A 16811-nucleotide genomic window follows, 5' to 3' on the forward strand; every position below is an offset into this window, starting at 1 on the left:
GATAGGGATGAATGAAGAAGAAGGAGACAACATAAAGGACGTCAAGAGGGTATTTAGAGAAGTAATAGCTGAAAATTTCCCAAGCATGAGATCAGAAACCGATATCAGGATCAGTGAAGCATATAGGAATCCAAATGGTCATAGCCAAAATAAAACTACACCCAGACATATAATAATCACCATCCCAGAAATCCAACACAAGAGTAGAATATTAAAATCTGTCAGAGAGAAAAGACAGATCACTTATAAAGGAAAACCTATCAGAATCATAGCAGACTTCTCAGCACAAACAATAAAGTCAAGAAGAGCATGGAGAGAAGTATTCCAGATCCTAAAGCAAAATGATTTCCAACCTAGACTGATGTATCCTGCAAAACTATCATTCAAAACTGATGGTGAAATACGATACTTCCATGACAAAGAACAGCTGAAGAACTTCATGAACACCAAACCAACCCTGCAAAAAATATTGAAAGACAGTTTAGATACACAAAGGAAAAAACCACTAAGCAAAGCAGATAATTAAACAGAACAGAAACATAAAGATGCAACAGCAGAGAGTTAATATGTGAACAATAAACCAGCATTTGACAGTAATAATCATTAATGTAAATGGTCTCAATGCACCAATCAAAAAAACAGACTAGCAGAATGGATCAAGAAACAAAATCCAACCATATGCTGTTTACAGGAAACCCATCTAACCCAGAAGGATACTCACAGACTGAAAGTGAAAGGATGGAAAACAATACTTCATGCAGCAGGAATCCAAAAAAAGGCAAGAGTAGCCATTCTGTTTGCAGACAATGTGAACTTTAAACCAACAATGACCATAAAGGACAAAGAAGGTCACTACATACTCGTAAGGGGAAAACTTCAAGAGGAAGAGATACTATCTTAAATATACATGCACCAAACTCCAGAGCATCCAGTTATATAAAACAACTATTAACAGAAATGAAAACTCAAATTATCAATAACACAATTGTAACAGGAGACCTTAATACGCCATTGATACCAAGGGACAGATCAACCAGACAGAAAATGAGCAAAGAAATAACAGAACTGAATCACACCTGCGAACAAATGGATTTGATAGACATATACAGAATGTTCCACCGAACAACATCAGAATACACATTCTTCTCAGCAGTACAAGGATCATTTTCTAAAATAGGCCATATATTAGCTCACAGAACATATTGAAATAAATGCAAAAGCGTTGAAATCATCCCTTGCATGTTATGGGATCATGGCACTCTGAAATTAGAAATTAATGATAAAAGATACTGCAAAAATCCTGCAAACACGTGGAAACTGAATAACACACTCTTGAGTAATCAGTGGGTCACAGAAGAAATTAAAGAAGAAATTAAACAATACCTAAAAGAAAATAAAAATGCAGATACAACTTACCGGAATTTGTGGGATGCAATGAAAGCCGGCCTGAGAGGAAAATTTATTGCACTGAATTCCCACATCAGGAATACAGAACGAATACAAATAAATAACTTGATGCTGCACCTCAAATAGCTAGAAAAAGAAGAGCAAGTCAAGCCCAATGCCAAAAGAAGAGAGGAAATTATAAAAATCAGAGCAGAAATCAATGCAATAGAGACTAAGAAAAAATCCAAAGAATCAACAAATCAAAGATTTGGTTCTTTGAAAGAATAAATAAAATCAATAAGCCCCTAGCCAACCTTATCAAAAAAGGGAAGAAAAAGCTCAAATTCATGCAATAAGAAATGAAAAAGGTGAAATCACTAGAGCCCCAATAGAAATACGGAAGATCATCAACACCTATTTCGAAAACCTCTACTCTCAAAAGTTTGATAACACAGAAGAAATAGACAGATTCTTAGAAACATGTGAAGTACCAAAGCTAGATGAAGAGGATGTAAAACTGTTGAATAACCCAATCTCTGTTAATGAAATTGAAAATTTAATTAACTCCTTACCTACAAAGAAGAGCCCAGGCTCAGACGGATTGACTGCAGAATTCTACAAGAAATACAAAGAAGACCTAATGCCGACACTCTTCAAACTATTCAATGAAATTGAAAGGGAAGCAATCCTTCCTAAGTCATTCCTGGAAGCAAATATTACTCTAGTACCAAAACCTGAGAAAGACCCAACTAAAAAAGAGAACTATAGACCGATCTCCCTAATGAACACAGATGCAAAAATCCTCAATAAAATATTGGCAAATAGGATGCAGCAAATCATCAAGAAGATTATACACCATGACCAAGTGGGATTCATTCCAGGAACGCAAGGATGGTTCAACATATGTAAATCAATAAATGTAATCCACCATATCAATAAAGCCAAAAATAAGAATCACATGATCATTTCTATAGATGCAGAAAAAGCCTTCGATAAGGTCCAACATGTATTCATGATAAGAAGTTTACAGAAAATTGGAATAGATGGTCTTTACCTCAATATAATAAAGGCCATTTATGACAAACCAACAGCCAGCATCATACTAAATGGCCAAAAATTGAAAGCCTTTACTTTAAAGTCAGGCACAAGTCAAGGATGTCCTTTATCCCCACTCCTGTTTAATATAGTACTGGAAGTACTAGCCAGAGCAATTAGGCAAGAGAGAGAAATAAAAGGGGTAAAGACAGGAAAAGAAGAAGTTAAATTATCATTGTTTGCAGATGACATGATACTCTACATAGAAGTCCCCCTAAACTCCAATGAAAGACTCTTAGATACAATAAATAAATTCAGTAATGTGGCTAGATACAAAATCAATACTCAGAAATCAATAGCATTCTTATACACGAACATCAAAATCACAGAGAGGGAAATAAGAGAAACTGGACTATTCACATTAGCAAGCAAAAAAATGAAATATTTAGGAATTACTCTTACAAGAGAAGTGAAAGACTTATACAGTGAAAATTATAATACACTGTAAAAGGAAATTGAAGATGATCTCAGAAAATGGAAAGACATCCCTTGCTCATGGATAGGAAGAACAAACATCGTGAAAATGGCCATTCTCCCAAAACTGTTATACAGATTCAATGCAATCCCAATAGAAATACCATCAACATACCTTATAGATCTAGAGAAATCACTCCTAAATTTCATCTGGAACCAGAAGAGACCCAGAATAGCAAAGGCAATTCTAAGCAGCAAAGACAAAGCAGGAGGCATCACAATCCCTGACTTGATGTTATACCACAAAGCAATAGTAGTAAAATCAACATGGTATTGGAATCAAAACAGAGCTGAAGATCAATGGAATAGATTAGAAGATAGAACCACAACTACAAACACACTCAACCACCTTATCTTTGATAAAGGAGCCAAGCAGGTTCACTGGAAGAACGACAGTCTCTTTAATAAATGGTGCTGGAAAAACTGGCTTTCCATTTGCTGAACACTAAAGCTAGACCCATGTTTGTCACCATGTACTAAATTAAAATCTAAATGGGTCAAAGTTCTGAATATTAAAACAGAAACACTAAATCTATTGGAAGACAAATTGGGTAGAAACCTTGGAGACGTAGGGGTAGGTAGAGAATTCATGAACAGGACTCAAACCGCACAGGAAATACTTCCCAGAATCAATAACTGGGACCACTTCTTATTAAAAAGTTTCTGCATGTCAAAAGAAATCTCCAGCATAGTGAAAAGAAAACCCACAAACTGGGAAAAGATTTTAGTGAACTCTCTCTCAGACAAGGGACTCTTGTCTAAAACATATAAACCTCCAAAATTCAAAGATCCAATCCAAAAATGGGCATTTGAGATGAATACGCAATTCCAAGATGAAGAAATGCAAATGGCAAATAAATACATGAAAAAATGCTCATCATCATTGGTCACTAGAGAAATGCAAATTAAAACCACACTGAGATACCATCTCACTCCTGAAAGAATGGCCAGGATCAAGAAAACCAACAGAAACAAATGCTGAAGAGGCTGTGGGTACAAAGGAACTCTCCTGCACTGTTGGTGGGAGTGTAGACTGGTACAACATTTGTGGAGGTCTATCTGGATATTTTTCAAAAAGTTGGGATTGGAAATCCCATTTATTCCAGCTATTCCACTTCTAGGCATATTCCCAGTAGAACTGAAAGCATCATACCACAGTGATATATGTGCACCTATGTTTATAGCAGCACAGTTTGTAATCGCCCAATCTTGGAAACAACCCAAGTGTCCATCAACTGAGGAATGGATAAAAAAGTTGTGGTATTTCTATACAATGGAGCATTATTCAGCTATAAAGAAGGATCACATTGAGATATTTATCAATAAATGGGCACAGCTTGAGACCATACTCATAAGTGAAATAAATCAATCTCGTATGTGTGAATACCGAATAGTTTCCCTAATGTAAGTAATGATTCAAATATATAAAAATATGTGGTAATCATGATTCCCCATTATGTGGCCTTGAAGCCTTATAAAGTTTTCACTTATTAATTAGAAAGGCTTTATTCTGGGCTTCTTGATATGGATATATTTGAAGCTATCGTATATGAAGTTTTATCCAAATATTTCAAGGAAAAAGATAGACACTATGGTAACTACTATTAAGTCAGGTTATTTGGTGGTGAAGCACTAGGTTGCTGAAACAGTCATGCTTTGACCTCTATTGTTATATTGTTATGTCTTGTTTTATCTCAATCTCTCCCTTATTCTTTAAAAAAATATTTAGTTATTTCTTATGTTTGTTTTAATTAAGGGGAAAAATGTAAAAAAATAGGATATATAATAGTAACTCTTTTTGATTTCCTATTAACTTGTTTTGAAGTCCTGTAATACTCCCACGATCTTGTTTTGACTGATTAGACTCTGTTCCATTCTGTATGATAGTATCAAGTTTGAGGGTATAGGCAACTATTTGAAGGCAATAAGATTCACTAAGATGCCCATTCTGGTTTGACTATTGTCTCCTTTGGAAGTCCTTTAATGTTTACAATGCCTAAGTTTTATTGGTCTTGTTCTCTACTGTTTTATCCAACTTTATAATATCTAATGAGATAAACAATTCTTTTTAAGGAAACAAGAGACAACGTTGATAACCATTGTTGATAACCTTGTACTCTGTTCTACATCATGTGCTATGTCTATCCTTGGTTTTGACTGACAGCTTTGTTTTGCTGTATTTGACTTTATTTTCTCCCCCCCAAAAAAGTAATAAGAACTAAGGAGTAATAAATGTGTAAATTTTTTTGTAAGAAAGAGAGGGAAAAAAAGAGCTCTAAAGGATACAACTGCAAGTGTGTTTAGGGGTGTTAAATAGCTGACCATGTTAATGTTTTTGGTTGGATCATTGAACACAACTGTTTGCAGTCTTACTGTTTGAATGTCCACTTTGTATGCTTTGATACTGTGATTTGAGCAACTATCTCTAAGATGATAATATGTAATCTATTAACTGGTGATTTCTTACTGTTTTTTTTTTTTTTTTGTAGTTCTGTATTACTTGTACCTTTACACTGCTTTGTTTTGCTCTTTTTCCTTTTAAATAAAATTTAAAAAAAAGAGAAGGGAAATTGACCTCAAGGTAAATGTCCCCTGGTTCCACCTCCAGTGCTGAAATACCCCATCTGGAGCAAAATCTTCTCAATTTTTTTCTCTCAAAAAATATATTCTGCTCTTACCTCCATTGTGCTTAATTATTCATTCTTCAATTTTGGAAAACCTAAACTGATACATAGTAGGTCAGGAGTTTCATTCCCCTATATCACTGACTGCCTATATTTCTAACTAACTCATCTGCCTATAAATTTAAGAATCATTTATCAACTTTTCTTAGCATAATTGTAGCAAATAAAATGTACTTAATGGATATAGTGAAATATATGATTAAAATGAAAAACTAATTATCACAGTTTCTCTACCTAGCATCACCAAACATTTTCAGCTTTCAAGTATGTGGAAAAATAAAACCTAAAACAACTCTCAGCAAATACCCATAGTATAGAGGACAGTATAAAATTCACTGCATTTATCATGTTATCTGTAGATATTTTGTAGACCACAAAAGAAAAATTGAGCCATTGAATGAACAACTATCAATTTCAATAATTATGCTCATAGCATACATCGTTGAGCATTGTAGAAAATTATTTTTGGTTCCAGGGATTGAACACATGACCTTGTGCTTGCCTGGATGGTACTTGTACCACTGAGCTCAATCCCCAGCCTGAACAACCTTAGATTCTAAATATGACTATTACCACTGTTTAATTTACCATTGACAGATTCAATTGAAATTTGTTCATCTACATCTTCACAAATGAAATTATTTGCTTTCCTTGCAGTTTAAATCACTTTTTTTAGGTACTTGGGATCAAACTCACAACTTGGCACTTGCCATGCAGGTACTTCTGTCTGTTGAGGTAAAACCCAGGGCCCTATTAAATAATATTTTATTAAACATATAATGCATTAACAGCATCAAGAAATAAAATAAAGGCATTTGCATGATACAACCAATAACAACCTTTTAAACCAAAACAACTCCACAGTTAAGAAAAATTGATTTCAAATTATGGTTACTCATAAATCATGCCAAATTTTATAATTTCTGGAGATATTGATATATATATATCATGATGTGCTATTGGAGACAAGTTATGATGCTGTCAGTATAGCACAATCAGAAATTCACAGCAGTATGGTTTACATTTGGTACATGTGGGGAAACCTTGCTATCAAATAAAGATGTAATATAAACATAACAAGTAAAATTCTGATGGTTAGAAAAACAAAGGTTCACTTAAATGACAAATTTTGACTCCACTGAGAAACAAAATCAGGCAACATAATTTACATGGTATGATATCCAGTGATGTTAGGAAATCAGCAGATGTCTTGTCACAACTTGGAAAACACAACATTCATTAATGTACAAATTATGTGAAAAGAACACAACTTTGTCAAAAACACATACTTCAAGCCTCTACAAATGTATATCTTAATGCCAAATATTGCATCAACTTCATAAACATCATTTATGAAAGAGAAAATGAAGCATGTGCGTCAAAAGATTAAAGCAATGCCATGTTAAAATTACAATTCCCAAAAAAATAAGAGACTAGACTAATATCACTCTGAACAGTGAATAATAGTATTACTCAATTTTATATCATAATGCTACAGAATTAGCATTGGGTTTCTTAGTGTCACTTCGTCTTCAGAGTATTTGTTCATTACATTATGCATTATATTATTTGTTCCAATAAATAGGTTAGAAATTCTTCCCATGTGTGACTCTCTATCTGTATATCTATGCTTTCTGTGTTATGGGGGAAAACAGCTCAAAATAAGACAACAAAACAAATTCCTAGAAAATCATGATATGAAAGTGATATATAAGACCACAATATCAGGTGATATACAGTACTTACTATGCTTTCTCTTATAATTTTCAGTAGAATTGTCCACCTCATCAGGGACTATATAATTAAGCACAACATTATATAGCTATTTTTATAAAAACACAGCTTTGAAGACATTATAGGATGTGAAAGCAGTTAATAATCAAACCTGATGTAGAGCCCGTGGTTTCCTGCCAGGACCAGCAAGTTGGGCTGAGGCACACAGTCCCATCCCAGTCTGGGGGAACTCCCTTCCTCACCTGCGGACCAGCCCATGGTTGCCCACCGGGACCAGTGATTTGGGACCAGCGAGTCAGAACCAGGGAGTTGGGCCAAGGCACAGAATCCTTTCCCAGTCTGGGGTAACTCTTCCTCACCTGGGGACCAGCCTGCGGATTCCTGCTGGGACCAGCTAGTGGGGCTGAGGTACAGATTCCAATTCCAGTAAGGGGGAACTCCTTACTTGCCAGCAAGTTTGGCCAAGGCATGGAATCCCGGGGGAACTCGCTCCCTCACTTGGAACAACACTTGAATCTTGAAAATACAGCAAAATGACAAAACGATAGTCCAAAATGCAATCTCAAACATCCATGCAATCCCAAAAAAGCCTAGGAGCTATGTGCATAGAAGAAAACACATTCCACATAACTGAAATACCTGAAATAATAGTAACTGAAATAAAGAAGCAACTTTGGGAAGCATTAAAGAAATTCAAACTAGAAATAATCTCATAGGTAAAAGAAGAAACGTTAAAAGAAATGAAGGATATTCTGAACATATCTAAAGAAGACACAGTTAAAAAATTGGAGGAACTAAACAAAAAGATAGAATCCCTGGATGAACTCTATAAGAAACAAACAGAATACATAAAGCAGATGCAAACTGATATACAGGAAATCAAAAACTCCATTGAAACTTGTAAAAACTGCCTCAATGAATGTGAAGATAGAATCTCAGACCTCGAAGACAAGATTGCAGCCAGTGAACAGGAAAGGAAAGATCTTTTAAAAATACCACAAGAAATCAGGAAATAACTATTCAACACCTGCAAGATGACGCAAAGCAGAACAACATAAGGTTGATAGGGATAAATGAAAAAGAAGGACAACATAAAGGATGTCAAGAGGATATTTAGAGAAGTAATAGCTGAAAATTTCCCAAACACGAGATTGGAAACTGATATCAAGATCAATGAAGCATATAGAACTCCAAATAGCCATAACCAAAATAAATCTACACCCAGACATATAACAATGACCATCACAGAAACTGAACAAAAGAATAGAATATTAAAGCTGTCAGAGAGAAGAGACAGATCACCTATAATGGAAAACCTATCAGAATCACAGTAGACTTCTCAGCACAAACAATAAAGTCAAGAAGAGCATGGAGTGAAGTATTTCAGATTGTAAAGGAAAATTATTTCCAAACTAGGCTGATGTACCCTGCAGAACTGTCCTTCAAAATTGATGGAGAAATAAGATACTTCCATGACAAAGAACAGCTGAAAAACTTCATGATCATCAAGCCAACCCTGCAAAGAATACTGAAAGACAGCCTAGATACATTTAGGAAAAAGCCATTAACAAAGCAGACAATTAAACAGAGCAGAAAGATAAAGTTGCAACAGCAGAAAGATAACATGTCAACAATAAACCAATATACAACAATTCTAACCATTAATGTAAATGGTTTCAATGCACCAATTAAAAGAAACAGACTGGCAGAATAGATCAGGGAACAAAATGCATTGATATGCTGTCTCCAAGAACCCCATCTAATGCAAAAGGATATTCACAGACTAAAAGTCAGAGGATAGAAAACAATACTTCATGCAACAGGAACCCCACAAAAAGCAGGGGTAGCTATTCCATTAGCAGACAATATAAACTTCAAGCCAGTAATGATCAGAAGGGATACAGAAGGTCACTACACACTGGTTAGGGGAAAACTCCAAGAGGAAGAGACTGTTATCTTAAATATATATGCACCAAACTCCAGAGCACCCAGTTATATAAAACAAGTACTAACAGAAATGAAAAACCAAATTAGCAGTAACACAATTTTAACAGGAGACCTTAACACACCATTGATATCAATGGACAGATCAACCAGACAGAAAATCAACAAAGAAATAAAAGAACTGAATCGCACCTTTGAACAAATGGACTTAATAGACATATACTGAGTATTCCACCCAACAATAACAGAATACACATTCTTCTCAGCAGTACATGGATCATTCTTTAAAATAGACCATATATTAACTCATAGAACATATTTAAAATGCAAAAGTGTCAAAATTATTCCTTGCATGCTATTGGACCATAGCGCTATGAAATTAGAAATTAATAGTGAAAGATACTGCAAAAATCCCACAAACACATGGAAACTGAATAACACACTCTTGCATAATCAGTGCATCACAGAGGAAATTAAAGAAGAAATTAAACAATACCTACAAACAAATGGAAACACAAATGCAACTTACTGAAATCTGTGGGATGCAATGAAAGCTGTTCTCAGAGGAAAATTTATTGTACTGAGTTCCCACATTAGGAAAACAGAATGAATATAAATAAATAACCTGATGTCACACCTCAAACATCTAGAAAAAGAAGAGCAAGTCAAGCACAATGCCAAAAGAAGAGAAGAAATGGTAAAAATCAGGGCATAAATCAATACAATAGAGACTAAAAAACAATTCAAAAAATCAACAAATCAAAGAGCTGGTTCTTTGAAAGAATAAATAAAATCGATAAACCCCTAGCTAACCTTATTTAAAAAAGGGAAGAAAAAGCTCAAAGTCATGCAATAAAGAATGAAAGAGGTGAAATTACTACAGACCCTAAAGAAATACAGAAGATCATCAACACCTATTTCAAAAACCTCTACTCTCAAAGGTTTGATAACACAGAGAAAATAGACAGATTCCTAGAAGCATACGAAGTACCAAAGCTAGGTAATGAAGATGTAAAACCACTGAATAAACCAATTTCTATTAATGAAATTGAAGATGAAATTAAATCTTTACCTACAAAGAAGAGCCCAGGCCCAGAGGTATTCACTGCAGAATTCTACAAGAAATACAAAGAAGACCTAATGCCAACACTCCTCAAAATCTTCAATGAAATTGAAAGGGAAGCAATTCTTCCTAAATTGTTCCTAGGAGCAAATATTACTCTAGTACCAAAACCAGAGAAGGACCCAACTGAAAAAGAGAACTACAGACCAATCTCCTTAATGAACACAGATGCAAAAATCCTCAGTGAAATATTGGCAAACAGGATGCAGCAAATCAAAAAGATCATACACCACGACCAAGTGGGAATCATCCCAGGCATGCAGAGATGGTTTAATATATGTAAATCAATAAATGTAATAAACTATAGCAATAGAGCCAAAAGTAAGAATCACATGATCATTTCTACAGATGCAGAAAAAGCTTTTGATAAGGTTCAACATTCGTTTATGATAAGAACCTTACAGAAAATTGGAATAGATGGTCGTTTCCTCAATATGCTTAGGGCTGCCTATGACAAATCGACAGTCAATATCATACTAAATGGCCAAAAATTGAAGACATTTACTTTAAAATCAGGGACAATACAAGGAGGTCCCTTATCACCACTCCTATTTAATATAGTACTGAATATACTGGCCAGAGCAAATAGACGAGAGAGAGAAATAAAATGCATATAGGAAAAGAAGAAGTTAAATTATCACTATTTGCAGATGCCATGATACTCTCCATAGAAGATCCCCAAAACTCCATTGAAAGACCCCTAGATAGAACACAGAAATTCAGTAATGTAGCTGGATACCGAATCAATATTCAAAAATCAATACATTCCTATACACTAACAGCAAAGTTACAGAGAGACAAATAAGAGAGATCACACCCTTCACACTAGCAACCAAAAAAATGAAATATTTAGGAATTACTCTCATGAAAGAAGTAAAAAACCTATACAGGGAAAATTATAACACCTTGAAAGATGAAACTGAAGATGATCTCAGAAAATGGAAAGACATCCCTTGCTCATGGATAGGAAGAATAAATATTGTGAAAATGGCCATTCTCCCAAAAATTTTATACAGATTCAATGCAATCCTGATAAAAAAATAAACATACTCATTAAGTGCAATGGTTTTAACCTGGGTTGTTCGATTTTAGTGTCAGTGATAGAATGAATAGCTATTCTGAAGAAAACAACACATCCTAAAAGCTAGTGATTTAATATCGTCTTGTTTCGAAGTCCCATCAAGCAGTTGTACATCTGTTTCCACTGGCTTTAACATGTTGTATCTTACTATAGTTTACTATACGTGACAATATAAGCAAAATTTTTATAGGCAAAGAGATAATATAGAAACCATTTTTCATTTTCTGTTAACTGGTTCTAAATACCCTGTAATTCTTTCATTCTCTTGAATGGCTTCACACTGTCTTGATATGCTTGATGCTACAGTATACAAAGTTATATTCAAATAATTCAAGGAATGAGGCACTATGGTGACTAATATTATGTTAGATTATTTGGGGGGTGAAACACAATGATGCTTAAATAGTTCGGTTCTGACCAGTGTTGTTCTATTACAATGTCCTCTTTTATCTGAATCTCCACTCTTTTTCAAAAATCGATCTATGTTTTCTTAATTTTTTTTCAATTAAGGGAAAACTAAATTAAAAAATAGCGGGATATATTATAGTAACATTTTTGTTTTCTTATTAGCCTGATTTGAACCCCACTATTGCTCTCCTCATCTTTTTCTGTCTGATTTTACTGAATTCTATATTGTTTGATAGTATCAAGTTTGAAGGTATAGGCAACCACTTTGAAGGCAATAAGATTTACTATAATGCCCATTATGGTTTGATTATTATCTTGTTTTGAAATACTGTAAGGTCTCCAGTGTAGGTTTTATTGGTCTTGTTCTGTACTGTTTTGATCAATTCTATTATACCTGATGAGATGGGCAACTCTTTTTAAAAATAGCAAGAGGCACACTCTTACCCATTTTTGATCACCTGATATTCTATTTTTGCATCATGTACTATGCCCATCCTTCTGTTCTAACCGAATCTTTTGTTTTTTAGTCATGTTAGGTTTTATTCTCTTCAAAAAAAGTAGTTAGAACTGTGGCAGTAAAAAAACACAAAAAGTGTAATTGTTATTGTAAAAAAGAGAGGAAATGAAGGTGGTATAAGGGATATAACTGCATGTTTGAGTGTGTAGGATGGAAAGCCATATTACTGAGCTTTTGTTGGATCATTGAATGGAACTGTCTGCAATCTGACTGTATGAATGTCCACTTTATACGCTTTAATTCTATAATTTGGACAACTGATTCTAAGATGAAAATATGTAACCTATTAACCAGTGATTTCTTACTGTATTATTTTTCTTGAAATTCTGTATTATTTATACACTTTTAATGCTTTGTTTTTTATTTCCTTTCTTTTTTCTCTTTAAATAAAAAAATAATCAAACCTGGAACGGATATCTTTTATTAAATTATTTTTGGTACTGTAGATCAAACTCACGACCTCACACTTGCCAGGCAGGTTCTTAAGCCACTGAGCTAAATCCCCTGCTCCCCAAAGTACATATGTTACATCTTGTCATCTTCACAGTAGTTGCCTCTGCTCTTGGACTTGGTACAAGCAAGCATACCAAATGTGAATAAAATCAGTCAAGGCCAAATAACATTCAAACAAACCAGCTTCAAAGAAGATCAGTCATAGAAGACAATATAAGTAATACAGGGTTTCATTTTAAGTTAATAGGTAATTAAGGATAGTTACCATGTTATAACCTGCTATTTTTTGTATTATCTCTCTGTGCCCTCAAATCTAATGTGAGTAGACAGGCTGGAACAAAATATAATCAAACTAACCAGAGCAATAAGTCTACGGTAACTTTTAAATCCTGATACACTTTTAACAATGCCCTCTGCCTTCTTTTTTTTTAGGCAATTCCTCACCTTTCTCCTTCTCAGGATGCTATTTTTCACGGTTGAGAGTGATATTAGTCTATTCTCTTATGTTCAATTTCAGCATACACAAAGATAAAGACAGCTACTATGAAGAGAATGAGAGACATTGTGGTAGTTATTATCGACTTCCCCAAAATCAGTTTGAAGACTGAAAAAGCCTACATCATCCTGTAATTATTTGATTAGTTCTATAACCTTCAGTATATATTCAATGCATTCTAGATGGGAACAACTATTTGGAAGAAAACTAGAGACAGTAAGATAGACAGTGAACATCTCCAGTGGACTTGCTTTGAAATCTGTGTTTCCTTAACTTGTTTACTTATGAACTGTTCTGTTCTGTTTTGTCATGTTTAATCTTACCCTCTTTAAGAAATAAAACAAGTGTGAAGGACAGATAAGCATATTAATAAGTTTTTGTTTGATCATTGAGGTGAACTGTTCGCAGTGTCATTATTTGAATATCACTTTGTATGCTTTATTTTGTAACTTGAACAACTACTCCTAAGATGACAATATGTAACTAATCAACTAGTGATTTCTTATTGTTTATTTTTCTGAAATTCTGTATTATTTCTACACTTTTTTCTGTTTTATCTCTTTAAATAAACATTGCAATTTACCAAAAAACATAAAAATTCAATTTTAAAGACAAAATATTAAGTACATAGACACTATCCATACTTGAAAGTTAAAAGCCCATTTCAGTTTACCATGTTTAATTACAAGATGCCATGTTGAAGCACAAAGACATTTTAAAAAATCTAAAGAGGTACAAGTGGTTAACTGACAACCATACAACATGTGCACTCCAGTAGAGCTCCACCACAGATTTGTCATTTCTGGAAAATTTGTGAAGAAATATTCATATCAAACTTCTGTATTGGTTATTTCTTCAGGTCTCCTTGGGATTTTTAAAGTAAACTTAGATCTAAACTGTCTGAGGAGCGATGCTTTTTCTATGTATTTAACAACAAACATGGATTGCCATATTTCTCACATAGTTAATCCACATAGGATCTCTACCCAGTGAGTTCTTTCAGATATGTAACAATGATCATGTGTGCTGAGAGTATTCCCATAACACATAGGATTTATCTCTAGTGTGAGTTTTTTCATGTATTTCACTTACAATCTGGCTGCTGAGAGTGTCTCCATTTGCTTACATAGCCAGTGGTTCTTCCCAGAGTGAATTCTTTCATGTGTTTTGCAATGACTGTATGCAGTAAAAGCTTTGCCACGTTGTTATATACATTGGGTTTCTCACCAGCGTGAAGTCATTGATGTATTTTACAGTATCCATGTGTGATGAAAGCTTTCCCACATTCTTCACATACACAGGCTTTCTCAACAGTGTAAATTTTTTCATGTATTGGACAATGAGCATTTCTGCTGAAACCTTTCCCACATTACTTACATATATAAGTTTTCTGCCAAGTGTGAAGATTTTCATGCATTATGAAATATGTATGTGTGCTCAAATCATTCTCATGATGCTTATATACATTGGTTTTCTCTTGAATGTGAACTTTCATGTTGCTTACAATGTCAATGTAGGGTAAAATCTTTCCCACATTGCTTATACATATGTTTTCTCTCCAGTGTGAATTCTTTCATGTTTCTTACAATATCTATGTGTGGTAAAATATTTCCCACATTGCTTATACATACGTTTTCTCTCCAGTGTGAATTCTTTCATGTTTCTTACAACATCTATGTGTGGTAAAAGCTTTCCCACATTGCTTACATACATATGGTCTCTCTGCAGTGTGAATTCTTTCATGTTCCTTACAATATCTATGTGTGGTAAAAGCTTTCCCACATTGCTTACATACATAGGGTTTCTCTCCAGTATGAAGCCTTTCATGTTTTTTACAACCTGCCCATGTGTTAAAAGCTTTCCCACATTGCTGACATACATATGGTTTCTCTCCAGTGTGAATTCTTTCATGTTTCTTACAATCTCCCTGTGTTTTAAAAGCTTTCCCACATTGCTTACATACATATGGTTTCTCTGCACTGTGAATTCTTTCATGTCGCTTACAATGTCCAGATATGGTGAAACCTTTTCCACATTGCCGACATACATATGGTTTCTCTCCAGTGTGAATTCTTTCATGTTCCTTACAATGTCCGTGTTTGGTAAAAGCTTTCCCACATTGCTTACATACATAAGGTTTCTCGCCAGTGTGAATTCTCTCATGTTCCTTACAATTTCCTTGTGTCATAAAAGCTTTCCCACATTGCTTACATACATAGGGTTTCTCTCCAGTGTGAATTCTTTCATGCTTCTCACAATTTCCCCGTGTGTTAAAACCTTTCCCACATTGCTTACATACATAGGGTTTCTCTCCAGTGTGAATTCTTTCATGAATCCTACAATGTGCACGTGTGTTAAAAGCTTTCCCACATTCCTTACATACATATGGTTTCTCTCCAGTGTGAATTCTTTCATGCTTCTTACAATTTCCCCGTGTGTTAAAACCTTTCCCACATTGCTTACATACATATGGTTTCTCTCCAGTGTGAATCCTTTCATGAACCTCACAATATCTATGTGTGGTAAAAGCTTTCCCACATTGCTTACATACATAGGGTTTCTCTCCAGTGTGAATTCTTTCATGAATCCTACAATGTGCACGTGTGTTAAAAGCTTTCCCACATTGCTGACATACAAAAGGTTTCTCTCCAGTGTGAATCCTTTCATGAACCTTACAATATCTATGTGTGGTAAAAGCTTTCCCACATTGCTTACATATATAAGGTTTCTCTCCAGTGTGAATTCTTTCATGCTTCTTACAACCTCCCCTTGTGTTGAAAGCTTTCCCACATTGCTGACATACATAGTGTTTCTCTCCAGTGTGAATACTTTCATGTTCCTTACAATGTCCGTGTTTGGTAAAAGCTTTCCCACATTGCTTACATACATAAGGTTTCTCACCAGTGTGAATTCTCTTATGTTCCTTACAATGTCCTTGTGTCATAAAAGCTTTCCCACATTGCTTACATACATAAGGTTTCTCTCCAGTGTGAATTCTTTCATGCTTCTCACAATTTCCCCATGTGTTAAAACCTTTCCCACATTTCTTACATACATAGGGGTTCCCTCCATTGCAATATTTTTCATGGGTCTGAACATTGTGGTGTGTTTCTGTTTCTTTCACATTCACATTACCTCCTGCAGTACAAAGGAATACTTCTTTACACAGATTCCAAGATGTATGTCCATAGAATTTCCCTAGCTTGTCATTTCTGTAAAGAAAAAAATCATATATCAGATTGATAACTATATTACTAAGTTTTGTTGGAGAGTTGAATAAAACTGTTCGCAGTCTTGCTTTTTGAATCCCTATTTCATATGTTTCACTTTTGTATTTGATTAACTATTTCTATGAGCAGCATATGTAATCATCGTCTTGTGATTTCTTACTGTTCATTTTCACTTTGAATGTAGTA

The 16811-nt window shown here is 34.5% G+C and overlaps 1 protein-coding gene and 1 pseudogene across 1 annotated transcript; both read right to left on the reverse strand.

The window, feature by feature from the left end:
- The window catches only part of LOC100734289 (olfactory receptor 9G19-like), an 88751-nt pseudogene extending 81120 nt beyond the window's left edge, over positions 1–7631 (reverse strand).
- Positions 7632–15268: 7637 nt separating this feature from the next.
- LOC134475036 (zinc finger protein 136-like) lies at positions 15269–16467 on the reverse strand (the record flags this gene model as incomplete). Its single annotated transcript, XM_063244402.1, has 3 exons — positions 16447–16467; positions 15841–16189; positions 15269–15756 (listed from the first exon to the last, which is right to left on the reverse strand). Coding segments are annotated over exons 1-3 (858 nt in total), but the record flags the coding sequence as incomplete, so codon positions are not given.
- Positions 16468–16811: the final 344 nt, after the last annotated feature.

The sequence above is a fragment of the Cavia porcellus genome, unplaced genomic scaffold, assembly GCF_034190915.1.
Source record: "Cavia porcellus strain 051 isolate PalLab524CR breed Dunkin Hartley unplaced genomic scaffold, mCavPor4.1 scaffold_50, whole genome shotgun sequence".
NCBI lineage: Eukaryota > Metazoa > Chordata > Mammalia > Rodentia > Caviidae > Cavia > Cavia porcellus.